The sequence below is a fragment of the Oppia nitens genome, unplaced genomic scaffold, assembly GCF_028296485.1.
Source record: "Oppia nitens isolate AA-2021 unplaced genomic scaffold, nextdenovo-longstitch-racon4-pilon3 scaffold1_pilon_pilon_pilon, whole genome shotgun sequence".
Taxonomy (NCBI): domain Eukaryota; kingdom Metazoa; phylum Arthropoda; class Arachnida; order Sarcoptiformes; family Oppiidae; genus Oppia; species Oppia nitens.
Genome location: NW_026533199.1, coordinates 11945075 through 11962087, shown reverse-complemented (window position 1 = coordinate 11962087; position 17013 = coordinate 11945075). Strand labels below are relative to the sequence as shown.

Below are 17013 nucleotides of genomic sequence, written 5' to 3'. Positions count from 1 at the left end.
TATTTTTTTTATTTTAATGAATTTTGTTAATTTAAAAAATATTTTCTTTTCTAATTTTTATAAAATTTTGTTTTAATTAATATTTTTGTATAATAAAATATTATGTAAATAATGATTATTTGAATTTGAATTTTTTTTTAAATTTTGAACATTTATTAATGATTACTTTTCAATATAATTGAATATATATATTTTAATTAAATAGTAGTATTTAATTATAATTAATAAAATTATTATAACTTTAAATCATATTATATGTCAATGTTTCAATATCGGCATCACTGGGAGGAACGGGATCTTTATTGATAAACTTTTCCATGAAGACAAACTCTTTTGTCAATAGTCTTGGATGAATAATTTCCGCTGCCTTACGGTGCTGGGCATCGGGTGCTCGACCGACAGCAATAATCTGCAAAACTGTATGCGATTTTTTGGTAATACCCAAAACACCGTACGATTTTTCAATATCCAGACCGGCAATAGCATGGGCTACCAGTCCACGACCGCAAGCTTCGTAGTGTAAGGACACGTAGGCACTGCCCGAGTCGAACTGGTTGAATGGGTTGGCCATGATTTTGTCATGATAGAGCTCATAGTTGGGCGTTATCTGAAATATCAGTACCGATGCATTCACGGCCCACACTTTGTTGCGCTCGTCCATCAGGTTGAACCAGTTTTGCCACTCTTTCGATCCCTTACGGGTCCATATGAATCGCCAGGGCTGTATATTCATAGCCGACGGTGCCCATCGAGCGGCTTCAAACAGTGCCTCCAAATCGGCATCGGAAACATCGCCGGCAACCATCTCCTGCTGAGATGTCCGACTCATTACCAGTGGATGGACTTTTGTGGCAGCATTTCGGGCCTACAATCAAATCAATTATTAATTATTAAATAATTGTATCAAATATTCTTTTTAGAAAGTTAATTAATTTAGTTTTTTTTGCATATTTAATAAACAAACAAAATAACAAATATTTTCTACTATGAATTATTAATATATTTTAGTTTTTTAGTAAATTTTTTTATTTGATTGTTTTTGATAAAATTACCTTGATAGCATATTGATCATATTGATCATCGACATCGTTAACATTAGCTAACGGTATTGCTACCGATGCGCATATTAAACTGGCCAATACTATAAGCAACATAATTGATATTATTAATATTATTATTTTTTAAAAAAAAATAACTAATATTATTTTATTAATTAATTAAAATGATTGTTTTTCAAATTATTAATAGTTAATGTTCTCTATCTTTATTTTTTTGAGCCCTATTTATAGTAAAATTTAACTTTACAAAAAATTACATAATCTAATATAATAATCAATTTAATTAATGGAAAAATTATTATTATTATTATTATAGCTATCTGTAATCGTGTCTAAAAAAATATTAATGATGTGAACTATATTTACACTTAAATTGTATTTTAAATACAACTAATTTTTATTAATTATCTGAATTATCTGATATAAATATAAAATAATCAATTTATATCACGATTATATTACAATTTATACAGTAATATTGTATATACAGTACATTTTAATTTTAATATTAATAATATAATTTTAAAATTACAAACTGCACGTGTTTGTGACAAAATACTTCACACTAATAATAATAATAATAATTTTAGCAGCTAATTATCTAATTGGATAATTGAACAGCTAATTAATAATTATTATATTTTCATATTAATTAATTATAAATTTTATTACCTAATTAATATTATTAATTATCAGTTAAAATAAATACTTATTATATATTAATTATTATTATTATATACAATACATTGTGGGACTTGTATACGCATATAATGTCACGAATTCATAAATTTAATTTAAATTAAAAAACAACAATTAGATAAAGTTGATAAATAATTAATTATGGACTATATGTGTAATATATGACATTAGATGCACATTGATTTAATTATTATTTTAATGAATTTTGTTAATTATAAAAATATCTTTTTCTAATTTATTATAAAATTTTATTGCAATTTATTTATTTTGATTAATAAAATAGTTGTTAATATTATGTGAATAATAATTATTTGAATTTGAATTTTTAATTTAAAAAATTAATTAAATAATTTTATTAGATTAACATTTATTAATGATTAATTTTCAATATAATTATATACATATTTTAATAAAATAGTAGTATTTAATTATAATTAACAAAATAATTATAACTTTAAATCAATTGTCAATGTTTCAATATCGGCATCATTGGGAGGAACGGGATCTTTATTGATAAACTTTTCCTTGAAGACAAACTCTTTGGTCAATAGTCTCGGATGAATAATTTCCGGTGCCTTACGGTGTTGGGCATCGGGTGCTCGACCGACAGCAATAATCTGCAAAACTGTATGCGATTTTTTGGTAATACCCAAAACACCGTACGATTTTTCAATATCCAAACCGGCAATAGCGTGGGCTACCAGTCCTCGACCGCACGCTTCGTAGTGCAGCGACACGTAGGCACTGCCCGAGTCTAATTCACACCATGGGTTGGCCGTAATTTTATCATGGTAAAGCTCATATTTGGGCGTTATCTGAAATATAAGTACCGATGCATTCACGGCCCACACTTTGTTGCGATCGTCCAACAGGTCGAACCAGGTTTGCCACTCTTTCGATCCCTTACGGGTCCATATGAATCGCCAGGGCTGTATGTTCATAGCCGACGGTGCCCAACGGGCTGATTCAAACAGTGCCTCCAAATCGGCATCGGATACATCGCCGGCAACCATCTCCTGCTGAGATGTCCGACTCAGTACTAGTGGATGGACTTTTGAGGCAGCAATTCGGGCCTACAATCAAAATAAATAAATTATTGTATTATTAAATAGCTTTTTTAAAATTTTTTTAATTAAACATACAAAATAATTTTCTATATTGTATTATATTTATTTTAGTTTTTTTAATAAACTTTTAATTTAAAAAATTACCTTGATAGCGTATTGATCATATTGATCATCGACATCGTTAACATTGGCTAACGGTGATGCTACCGATGCGCATATTAAACTGGCCAATATTATTAGCAACATAATTGAAATTATTACTATTATTTTTTAAAAAATAATTAATATTATATTATTAATTAATTAAAATAATTGTTTTTCAAATTATTAATAGTTAATGTTCTCTATCTTTATTTTTTGAGACCTATTTATAATATAATTTAACTTTTAAAAAATTACATAATCTAATATAATTAGTGGAAAAAATATCATTATTATTATTACAACTATCTATAATCGTGTCTATAAAATATTAATGATGTGAACTTAACCTTATATTTACACTTAAATTGTACTTTAAATATATTTTTTAAACAAATAAATCATTAAATGTATTTAAAAAATAATTCATTTTTATTACTTATCTGCATTATCTTATAAAAATATTTATTTATCAACTTAAATCACGACTATATTACAGTTACCAGTATATATTGTATATACATTGTTTTAATGTCAATTTTAATAATATAATTTTATAATTACAAAATGCATGTGTTTGTGACAAAATACTTCACACTAATAATAATAATAATAATTTTAGCAATTAATTACCTAATTGATTAATTGAACAGTTAATTAATAATAATTATATTTTCATATTAATTAATTATAAATTTAGTATCTAATTAATATCATTAATTATCATTTGAAATAATACTTATTATTATTAATTATTAAAAATTATTATATACAGTAAAAAGTCGCGGACTGGTAGCTCATCCGATACACAATTACAATCTGACTAAAACCAGAGAGTTGTTGAATTTGACCGAAAAATCTCATACACTGTTGACTTTTGTGGCCATTGGCCGACGGGCCGATCCAGTGAACCGACCGTACGAACCGACCGTACGAACCGATTAGCAAACGACATCAGGTAAAGGAGTTTGTCTTTAGGGATACGTTTGTCAATACGGATCTTACCGGTGCTGATGTCAGCTAATTATAAGATATATATGTTTTTTCATATTATAAAATGTTAATTATTATTATATATTTTCTTTATTTTTATAAAAAAATTTTTCAATTTATTTATTTTTTTAAGTAATAAAATAATTGTTAATATTATGTCAATAATGATTATTTGGTTGATAAAAAAATTATTAAATTAGTTTTTTTTTGTAAAAATATAAATGATAATATTAATATTTAGTTATTTATAATAATAATAATAAATTTTTATTAAAATTATTTAATGAATGAAAACTAAAATTTAAAAAATTAAATTAACATTTATATATGATATTTCTATATAATTATATACATAGTTTGCTTAAATAGTAGTATTTAATTATAATTAATAAAATCATTATAACTTTAAATGCTATTATATGTTAATGTTTCAATAACGGCATCACTGGGAGGAACGGGATCTTTGTTGATAAACTTTTCCTTGAAGACAAACTCTTTGGTCAAATGTCTCGGCTGAATCAGCTCCGGTGCCTTACGGTGTTGGGCATCGGGTGCTCGACCGACAGCAATAATCTGTAAAACTGTATGCGATTTTTTGGTAATACCCAAAACACCGTACGATTTTTCAATATCCAAACCGGCAATAGCATGGGCTACCAGACCGCGACCGCACGCTTCGTAATGTAGCGACACGTAGGCACTGCCCGAGTCTAATTCACTCCAGGGGTTGGCCGTAATTTTATCATGGTAGAGTTCATATTTGGGCGTTATCTGAAATATGAGTACCGATGCATTAACTGCCCAAACTTTGTTGCCCTCGTCCATCAGGTCGAACCAGGTTTGCCACTCTTTCGATCCCTTACGGGCCCATATGAATCGCCAGGGCTGTATGTTCATACCGGACGGTGCCCATCGGGCCGATTCAAACAGTGCCTCCAAATCGGCATCGGATACGTCGCCGGCAACTATTTCCCGCTGAGATGTCCGACTCAGTACCAGTGGATGGACTTTTGAGGCAGCATTTCGGGCCTACAATCAAATCAAATAAATTAATTAATGTATCATTAAATAGTTATATTAATTGTTTTGTTAGTAATCCTAGTTTTTTGTTAATTTTTTTATAATTAAACTAAATTTTTTTTACTTTGAATTTAATTTATTTTAGTTTACTTTTAAACTAATTATTAAATTTTAATTTTAAACAATTACCTTGATAGCATATTGATCATATAAATCATCGACATCGTTAACATTGGCTAACGGTGATGCTACCGATGCGCATATTAAACTAGCCAATACTATTAGCAACATAATTTTATTATTACTACTATTATTTTTTTTTTAAAAAATAATTGATAATATTTTATTACTTAATAAAATAATTTTTATCTAATAGTTAATGTTCTTTCTTTATTTTTTGTGTCCTATTTATAGTATAATTTAACATTACATAAAAAATTACATAATCTAATGCAATAATCAATTTAATTATTGAAAAATTATTATTATAATTATCTGTAATCGTGTCTACAAAAAAATATTAATTAGTGAACTTAACCTTATATTTACACTTAAATTGTACTTTAAATAAATTTTTTAAGCAATTAAATCACTAAATGTCTCAAATAATAATTAATTTTTATTAATTATCTGAATTATCTGATATAAATATTAACTTATATCACAATTATATTACAGTTTATACCGGTATATATTGTATATACAATGTTTTAATTTTAATATTAATAATATAATTTTATAATTACAAACTGCACGTGTTTGTGACAAAATACTTCACACTAATAATAATAATAATAATAATAATAATAATTTTAGCAACTAATTATCTAATTGATTAATTGGACATTTAATTAATAATTTACAACTAATAATTATTATATTTTCATATTAATTAATTATAAATTTAGTATCTAATTAATATCATTAATTATCAATTAAAATAATTGCTTTTTATTATTAATTATTAAAAATTATTATATACAGTACATTGTGGGACTTGTATACGCATATAATGTCACGAATGCAAAAATTAGCTATAATTTATTATTTTTTCAAAAAAAATATGTGTGAAAAATGCACATGTTAAAATTGTTATCAATTAGATGAAATTGATAATTAATTAATTATATACTAAATGTGTAATATTTGACATTAGATGCACTATTAATTATTAAATATTGAAGATTAGAATTACTTAATTTAACCAATTTAAGTAATATTTTTTTTTAAAAATAAATTATGAATATTTTAGAAAATTAAACTTAATATTATTTAATAGAAAAATTCTCAACAATTACAACACAAAATTTATTTAGCTAATATTTTATCAAATTATTAAAACACACTAATAAATATATTTATATAGATAGATATATAAATTATTAATTTATTAATTATCTAGATAAGATAATAATAATTACATTATAGATATAATATATATAATAAATAGATAGATACAATATAAGCGTGTTATACAATGATAAAACAAATATCAGATCATTTTTTTTAACAATTAATAATTAGTAAAAAATAATCAGTGATTTATAATTGCATCAAAATATATATGTAATTTAAGTATAATTTAAGTTTGAAATTAAGTTTTAGTTCTCATCAATTAATTTTTGTAATATTTTAGATAAAATCATAGATAAAAAATACATTGTATTTTATTTATTAATACAATAGCTTAGGCATATGAAATTTTTATTTTACTATAAATAGAGAGAACGACAAAATAAAAAAAAATCATAAAACAATTATTATTTTTATTAATTATTAAATAATTTAGTTATTTTTATAATAATAAATAATAATAATATCAATTATGTTGCTAATAGTATTGGCCAGTTTAATATGCGCATCGGTAGCTCAACCGTTTGCCAATGTTAACGATGTCGATGATTTATATGATCAATATGCCATCAAGGTAATTTTATAAACTAATCAAATAAAATATATAAAAGCTAAAAAACTAAAATAAATATAATTCATAGTAGAAAATATTTTTTTTTGTTAAATATGCAGAAAATAAAAAACTAAATTAATTAAGATTACTAAAAAAATATTTGATAAAATTATTTTTTAAAATTTATTTTTTAAAATTTATTTTTATTTGATTGTAGGCCCGAAATGCTGCCTCAAAAGTCCATCCACTAGTACTGAGTCGGACATCCCAGCGGGAGATTGTTGCCGGCGACGTATCCGATGCCGATTTGGAGGCACTGTTTGAATCGGCTCGTTGGGCACCGTCGGCTATGAACATACAGCCCTGGCGATTCATATGGGCCCGTAAGGGATCGAAAGAGTGGCAAACCTGGTTCGACCTGTTGGACGAGGGCAACAAAGTTTGGGTCGTGAATGCATCGGTACTGATATTTCAGATAACGCCCAACTATGAGCTCTATCATGACAAAATCATGGCCAACCCATTCAACCAGTTCGATTCGGGCAGTGCCTACGTATCGTTACACTACGAAGCGTGCGGTCGAGGACTGGTAGCCCATGCTATTGCCGGTTTGGATATTGAAAAATCGTACGGTGTTTTGGGTATTACCAAAAAATCGCATACAGTTATCCAGATTATTGCTGTCGGTCGAGCACCCGATGCCCAACACCGTAAGGCAGCGGAAATTATTATGCCGAGACATTTGACCAAAGAGTTTGTTTTCAAGGAAAAGTTTATCAACAAAGATCCCGTTCCTCCCACTGATGCCGATATTGAAACATTGACTTATAATAAACTTTAGATATTTAGTAATTAAATTATTTGTTGTAATTAAATACTACTATTTTAGTAAAATATGTATATAATTATATTTTAAAAAAATAATTAATAATAAAGATTAATTGAAATTTCAAAATATTGCTTCTTTTATAAAATTAATTTCTTAATTAATTTAATAAAAATTAAATTTTTATTTAAAATGTTTAGTTATATTAACATATATTTTTTTAATTATATATTTTTTACTTTAATACTTTAATTTGTATTTAATATTAACTATAGATGTTGTTAATGATTAGATTTATTGATAGTATATTTTATTTATTTAATTTTTTGCAAAATGCTATTTCAGTTAAATAAATGCATGTATATATTATATTTATTTCTATATTAGGTAATATTTAATTTATTAAGTAAAAAAATCATAAAAATTATATATATATATTATATATATTTTAATTTTATATTGTTATTAACTAGTTAAATTTTATAATGCTTATTGTTATTAATTTTATATCAATTAAATAAAAATAATTACGGTAAAATTAACTTAAGATTTTTTAATGAAAAATGTAAAAATATTTTTTTTTAATTATGAATTAAAGTTTTTATTTATTAGTAACTTATTTTTATATAAATAGATTTTTTAAAAATTATTATCTTATATATAAAATAATAAATAAAAGTTTATTGAAAATTATATATTTACTATTAGATTACTTGATTTTTATTTTATTTTAAAACTTTTAAAATGTAATAATAGCATTAGTGTTGGCAAAAAAAAACATAAATTTATAAAATAATAGAGAAATTTCTAGAAATTTTCTTAAAAATTTTATTAAAATACTTGTATTACACTAACTATAGATATATGGATCCCATAGTATAACATTAAAGTTAAATTTCTAATGAAATTTATTCATGAGAAATTTTCTAAAAACTTTCTAACAGAAATTTATTAGAAACTTTCTATTTGCCCATCTCTAAATAGCATACTTTATATATAAAAAAAATTATTTTAAAAGTCAAACGTGACAAAACTCATGTAAAATACTAAAATGTAACAAATGTTACATAAGTTTTTTAATTTAATGTAATAAAATATGAAAGATAAACTTCAATTATAAATTTAACATGTGCATATTTTTCTCACAGTTATCATTGTTGAACATTATCAAATATGACCATGACATTGTATGTATAGACATTTATTTTATTTTATTTTTTATAAATTAATATAGATTATTATTATATAATAGCAGTTTATTATTTATGTATATAATATTATTTAATTTGTAAATATTTACTAAATTTTTTTATTAATTAACAATAAAATAAAAAAGATTTCCACATATTATAAATAACATTTAAAATAATAAAATATAATAAATAGTAATTAACATTTATATATAGTTATATACAATCTTTTCATATTTATAATTATTTTCTAACTAATATATATATTTATTTAATAATTGTGCTCAAAATAAATTTTATGCCTTCCCTTTTGACTATTGTATTTGTGAAAATTTATTATCCTATATACACTCGTGCAATATTGTTAAAAATAATACAGTATTAATCATTAATACTAATTAATGATAAAAATTTTGATCATTTTTTCAATAAAAAAAATAATCTTATTGTACAAAATGATAAACTTAACTACAATAAAATAGTTGGTCACAGTTTTTTAAGGTTCACACTATCTCTATAGTTATGTTCAATTGTACTTAATATGGGCACAAAATATTGAGTATCAAAATATAAACTAAAACATTAGACCAACAAAAAAGCAACCCTGATAATATTTATGATAACACTTATTTTCTACAGGGAAAAAACATTATAAATAGCAATCAATATTTTCTAACAAGTTATAACTTTTATTATATCTAGCTTATTTTAGTAAAAATTAATTTTAAAAAGTTTAAAAAAAACTATTTGATAAAAACAATGTTGTTAATTTTAGCTACATTAATTTGTTCAGCAATTGCATTGCCAGCAATTAATGATGTTGATGATTTATATGATCAATATGCTATTAAAGTAATTATTGAAAATTTTTTTAATAATTTAAAAAATAAAAATATTAATTAAATAAATATCAAAACTAATATATATATATATAAATATAAATTTCTAGACACGAAATGCTGCCACAAAAGTCCATCCACTGGTACTGAGTCGGACATCGCAGCGGGAAATAGTTGCCGGCGACGTATCCGATGCCGATTTGGAGGCACTGTTTGAATCGGCCCGTTGGGCACCGTCATCGAAAAACATACAGCCCTGGCGATTCATATGGGCCCGTAAGGGATCGAAAGAGTGGCAAACCTGGTTCGACCTGTTGGAAGAGGGCAACAAAGTTTGGGCAGTGAATGCATCGGTACTGATATTTCAGATAACGCCCAACTATGAGCTCTATCATGATAAAATATATGAAAACAAATTCAGTCAATTTGATTCGGGCAGTGCCTACGTATCGCTACACTACGAAGCGTGCGGTCGAGGACTGGTAGCCCATCCTATTGCCGGTTTGGATATTGAAAAATCGTACGGTGTTTTGGGTATTACCAAAAAATCGCATACAGTTTTGCAGATTATTGCTGTCGGTCGAGCACCCGATGCCCAACACCGTAAGGCACCGGAAATTATTATGCCGAGACAGTTGACCAAAGAGTTTGTTTTCAAAGAAAAGTTTATCAATAAAGATCCCGTTCCTCCCACTGATGCCGATATTTAAACCTTAACAATATAATAGCATTTAAATAGTTATAATAATTTTTATTAAATTATAATTAAATACTACTATTTAAGTAAAATATGTATATAATTATATAGAAAATTAATTGTTAATAAATATCACTGTTAATAAAATGATTTAATTAATTATTTGAGTAAAAATTAATTCATAAACGTTTAATATTTTAAACGTCTAATAATCTGTTTTATAGCTTAATTTTTTAAACAGTTATAAATTATAACTTATAATAGTTTATTGTTAATAATACTGTATATACTTAATATTATTGCTAACATACTTTTAGTAATTAATATAATTTTATACTGTATTATCATTATATTATACTGTATTTTAATACTTATATTTTAAACAAAATAATTGAATTTATTATTTTATTTACAAATCTAACAAAATTACACAAAATATTGAAGTTTTTCTTTATGCAAACGTGATATTGATCATATAATATACAAATTAATAAAAAAAAAATTATTACATAAATATAATAATATATTATTTGATAAACTGTAATACAGTAGAAATATAACATGCGCATATTTTACCATAATTTACATTGCTATTAAAATTATATATCTTCAAGTATAGAAATTATTTTTAAATTTACAAATCTATATAAAATATTAATAAATAAATAAATAAAGTTATAACTAATATATTAATAGAAATGTTTGACTAATAATATTTAATAATTAATAAGCAAGTTTTTCACCATTTATAAACTAATTAATAATTTATTTGAATAATTTTATTAAGTTATTTTGATTATTATTTTTTGTGGACTTATTTATACCGTATGTTCAGCACTGGTTAGGCATCCGGTGCTTATTAAAGCCCAGATTAATGTCCAATGATTTTGTCTAATAAATATTTAGAGATCCCGTTCCTACTAAATGATAGTTGAAGTTCAAAGTTTAATTAATATTTAGAGAATAGGTTGATTTTAATATACAATAAATTTTAGTAAATGTTTATTTTAATTTTTTTTCTATTTTTCTATTTTTAATAAACTGTAATAAATTAATTGTGATATTAAAAATTATTTTATAAAAATTAAGAAATTATATTATTCATAGATTATATATAAAAGTTATTTTACTTAAACTAATATGAATTTTATTATAAATTAAAATACTTATAGAGTTAAAAAAAAATTGAATGCAATAAATAAACATAAAATTTAAAAACTAAATAATCTATTAAGTCTAAAATAAAAATAATGAATCAACTTAATAAATAAATTTTACTTTATTAGATAAAAATTCAACAATAATATAGCAAAAAACAATAATTTATTGAAGTTGAAAAGTTAATTAATTTTCATTTAATCTATTAATAATTTAATTAATTGCAAAAATAATATTTATTTATTTTGAGACATTTTCCTAAAAACTATTTAAAAAATTTTAAACAATTCATACTAAATAATTATATTGTATTAAATCTTATTTACAGTATGATAATCTATATTTGTAAAATTAAATATTAAATTATTAATTTCTACTAAAATAATTTATTTGATAATAAGTATTTTTTTAAATAATTTATTTTATTCTAAAAAAATAAAATTACAAAATTTTTAAATATATTTTTAATATATTATATTTATATTTAATTTAACTATAATTTTAAATAATTAGTTTTTTATAATTTGATAAAAATAAATACAGTATATTAGATTATTGTTAAATTATTATTTTTATAATAAATTTTGTTTAAAACAATTTTTGTTTAATTACTAATTAAAAATTATATATTTATATAAATAAAATTTGTATAGTATTTGTCAAAAAATAATAATAATAATAAATGTATAATAATTAAAAACAACAAAAACAAAACACATATACATAATCACAAAAACAAAACATATTTTATGTAATTATGTTAAAACTTTTTAAATTTTATCCAATAATTTGTAAATTGTTTTTGAATTTTTTTTAGTAAACTATTGATAACAGTGTTGAATATTATAATCAATTTATATTGACTTAAATCGGGCATTACTTGTCTCCATAAGCGTACCAATAGTTTGATCATTATGTCGATGACTACCAGTGCTACAGTTATCGTAAATATTACTAAATGTTTGAGAGTTATGATAATCAAATTCATTGTGTATTGAAGATATTGGCGGACAGTTTGATCGCATCGCTGACCACAGCGGACAACAAAATCGCGGGTAGTTTTCGGAGTATTTATTACAGCCGTAACCGTATTGGTTGCCGACTGATAACCGTTGCGTACAGTAGTTGTCGTCCGATTGGTGGCCAAGTTTATGGTCTCGACCATTGCTTCGATACCGGTAGCCGTTATGGTCATTGTGTTGACCACCGAAGTACTGGCCGTATGTACCGATAGTACCTTAAGTTTAAGATATATATATATAATAAAATAATAATCAAAAAAATAATTGCTTTACAAGTTTTTAAAAAAATATAAATTAGTATTATATAAATTGTTATGTACTGATATTTAGTCTAAAAACTAGAATAATTAAAAATATATTTTTAATATTAAAATATTTTCCGTTTAAATTTACAATTTTTTTATAAAAAATAAAATAAAAGTAATACTATTTATTATGTATAGTATTTAATAAAATTTAAAAAAAAAATATTTACATAACTAGATTTTTCTGGTATTTAAAAAAAATATATTTATGCTAATGTTAAAATTAAAATTGTAGAATTAAATTTCAAACAAAAATTAATTAAAAATTGTGTTGAAATTTAATTCTTAAAATATAAAATAATAAAATTATTATTATTATTACAAATACTAACCTTTTCGACGATAGCACTGGATATTTGTTCGGCCAATATCTTTGAACCGATTAGTATGGATACAGTGGTCACGACTACCGATGCGGTCAACAGCGGTCTCAACGATCGCAAAACATCCGATTTGTCCGATTCGACCGATAGGTGTGCGGCCGACAACAGAAACAACGATAGGACGAGTAGATCGAGTAAACCGTTTACCGTACAAGTAATACCTTTGTCGCGTGCTTTTTGCTGATTGCCCGACATATAGGCAGCCATGGCTTCGGTAGCATAACGGGCTGGTCCGACAAAGGGTACAAAGTGTAACATTAGCCACATGTGCCGTACAATTGACTTATAGTTGATGTTATCATCCATTTGTTGTTTAGTGTTTTAGTGAACTTTTAAAAAATAGTTTATTAAAATTTTTAATTATAAAAAAAAATTTTACTATGAAATCAATAATATATCATTATTTATATAATAATAATATCTAAGTTTAATAATTTTTTTTTAAAATTTAAACTATTACTATTAATATACTTAATTATTTTAGCTTTCAAACATTAGTTATGTATATACTAAAAATATTTTAGTAAGTTTACTTAAAATCATTACATTTTACATATAATTACAATATATATATATATATATTATTAATTTTTATTTCATATATCTATAAATCTTATTATGATAATGTTTAAAACTAGTTAAGTTTCAATTATCTAATATCCAACAAAACTATCAAAAAAATAGCTTATTATGTAATCATGTTTACAGTTTTAATTTAATTATATATTAATATATTATTATTTTTTTCGTAATTTATATTTAGTTGTCTATCATTTTTTTGTAATCGAAATAATCAACAAATAAAATCAATAATTCAAGGCTGTCTGCGAAAAATTGTTTAGACTTTTTGACATTTTTTTTTGAATTATATTCAAATAAATATTTTTAAAAAAATTATATATATAAATCATTTATAACTTATTTAAAACTTAATTTTTTTAAAGATAAAATTAATATCATCCTTTATATAACTTTATATACATTATAAATAACAATACATTATTATTATAATTAATGTAAATATTTAAAAAAATAATATAAATTTTATTTATAAAATACTTACAAAATCAATATTGGTTGATATTATTTTTTGTTGTTGAATTAATAATTGAATAAAATTTCATATAATATTTATAAATTATATATAAATTAACTAATCATATAATTTGAAAAATTAGTCAAATCAATAAATATTAATCAAGATTTATATTAATTTAATAAGTTTATTAATAGTAGATCAGAGATAAGCACATTTAAACTAAATTTAATTTAATATTTCAAAAATTAAAATTAACAATAAAGTTTAAATTAAAACATTAATTTATAAACTTTAATTATTATAATTGAATTAATAATTACAATTTACTTTTTATATATTGTATATTGAAGTTCACAATAACAAATTTAAAAAAAAATTATTGTCATTAATATGAGTATTACTAACTTAAACACTATTAAACACACTAACTATTAATAAAATTTTTAAAAATATTAATAGTATAAAAGTTCATTATATTTAAACTATATATTTTTTACAATTATCTTATTTAAAAAATTAAAGTAAAAGGGCCTTACATTAATCTCGCACACGCGGTTTTTGCTATAATTCTTAAACGGAGTGAGATATATTAATTTTGTAAAAAGAGTATTAAAAAGTGATTTACGCGTGATATTATAAAATATTAAATTTTTAATTTTGATCACGTGATCATATTTATTCTTGGATCTTTGCAAACCACTATGTCATAACCTAAACTATAAATGCTAGAATAAAATTTCAATAGTAAGTTTGTAATGCCTAAACTGGAAATTTATAGGAAGAAAAAATTTTTAAAATTGGTTGCAGAATAAATTTTTTATGGCTTTTCAAACTTGTGGAAAAACACATTATATAAAATAGTCGAAAATAAAATGACGTTATTTATGGACAGTAGACACTTATTAGATAGAGATATTAATACTATTGCTTATTCTGAAAACAAAATTTTTTTATGTTAAATATTTTTTTAGATAATTAAATTACAATAAAAAACACAACATTATATTTCGATAATGCAATTTTTAATTAAATTTGATTATCTAAAAAAATATTTGACATAAAAAAATTTTGTTTTCAGAATAAGCAATAGTATTAATATCTCTATCTAATAAGTGTCTACTGTCCATAAATAACGTCATTTTATTTTCGACTATTTTATATAATGTGTTTTTCCACAAGTTTGAAAAGCCATAAAAAATTTATTCTGCAACCAATTTTAAAAATTTTTTCTTCCTATAAATTTCCAGTTTAGGCATTACAAACTTACTATTGAAATTTTATTCTAGCATTTATAGTTTAGGTTTTGATATAGTGGTTTGCAAAGATCCAAGAATAAATATGATCACGTGATCAAAATTAAAAATTTAATATTTTATAATATCATGCGTAAATCACTTTTTAATACTCTTTTTACAAAATTAATATATCTCACTCCGTTTAAGAATTATAGGAAAAACCGCGTGTGCGAGATTAATGTAAGGCCCTTTTACTTTATATATATATATATATTAATATATATTTTTAAAAAATATTTTTATACAATATTTTTAGTTGATACTTTTGTATAAAAAAATGTGCTATGAATTGATTTTATTCAAACTTCAAAATAAAAATTTTGTGTGTATTTAATATATACAAAAAAGTTTTTATACATATATTAAATAAAAACAAACTTTGATATATGATATGATCTGATGTGCTGATGAACTATGTATTACAGTACAGTATATACAAGTTTTTTTTCATATATTTAAATCAATAGTAGATTTTATTTATTAGATAAAAATATTTAATAAATTATTATTTTTGAAAATTTTAACAAATTAATATAGTATTAATAAAATTTACTGTCATATATACATTATAAATAACTAATATAGTAATAATAAATAACTTTTTAATATCTATTAAAAATTTTATTAAAAATTTATTTTTAAACATACATTAGTACTAGATGGCGCAATGCATCTAGATAATTTTTTAAATAATAATTTACAGTATGCTATTAAATACAAACAGTCTATGCTATTTAGTTAAACTAATTAAGTTAAATAAAAAAAAATGTCAATGATTTTATTATTAGTTAAATGGACTATTTAAAAAAATAGTTACAATTTTTAAAAAATTATTGCAATAATTTTTGTTTGAAAATATTTATTATATACTAGCATATACTGTATGGTAAAGTTATATTACTTTATTGTATATATTTTTCAAAAACACATTATTGGTTGTTATCGTAAGTAATATATAGCAACCATATCACCCAAAAATATATAATAGTAAACATTGTGGTTAAGGGATGCCAAAACACATATATATATAATAACAACAAAAAAGTTTTTTAACAATATTATACATTGTTTTATTTTAATAAAAATATTTTTATACAAATTTTTTATAATTATCAAATAAACATATCACACACACACACACACACACACACACCATATATTAACCATAAATCTAAAATCATTGTATTTATTTAAAAATTTTGTTTGTTTTTTTAAAGTATACGTATAATAAAAGTGCATTTTTAAAATTTAAAAAAAAAAATTAAGTCTAAAAAGTAATTTTACACTTTTTTTTATTGAAAATAATTAATATATACTGTAATATAGTATATATACTATTATACACATCAAGTTTATCATGTGATTTTTAATAAAT

General features: G+C 22.6%; 3 protein-coding genes across 3 annotated transcripts; 2 read left to right on the top strand and 1 right to left on the bottom strand.

Annotated features, from left to right (window-relative positions):
* Nucleotides 1-4363: 4363 nt before the first annotated feature.
* Nucleotides 4364-5269, bottom strand: LOC128951517 (uncharacterized). The gene is made up of 2 exons (XM_054296764.1): nucleotides 5168-5269; nucleotides 4364-4987 (listed from the first exon to the last, which is right to left on the bottom strand). The coding sequence occupies exons 1-2, from the start codon at nucleotides 5267-5269 to the stop codon at nucleotides 4364-4366; spliced, it is 726 nt and encodes a 241-aa protein (XP_054152739.1).
* A 1524-nt stretch (nucleotides 5270-6793) lies between these two features.
* Nucleotides 6794-7725, top strand: LOC128951516 (uncharacterized). The gene is made up of 2 exons (XM_054296763.1): nucleotides 6794-6905; nucleotides 7102-7725. Exons 1-2 carry the CDS (start codon nucleotides 6804-6806, stop codon nucleotides 7723-7725), a joined length of 726 nt encoding a protein of 241 aa, XP_054152738.1. The 5' UTR covers nucleotides 6794-6803.
* Nucleotides 7726-9588: 1863 nt separating this feature from the next.
* Nucleotides 9589-10480, top strand: LOC128951925 (uncharacterized). Its single transcript, XM_054297232.1, has 2 exons — nucleotides 9589-9752; nucleotides 9850-10480. Exons 1-2 carry the CDS (start codon nucleotides 9660-9662, stop codon nucleotides 10447-10449), a joined length of 693 nt encoding a protein of 230 aa, XP_054153207.1. The 5' UTR covers nucleotides 9589-9659; the 3' UTR covers nucleotides 10450-10480.
* Nucleotides 10481-17013: the final 6533 nt, after the last annotated feature.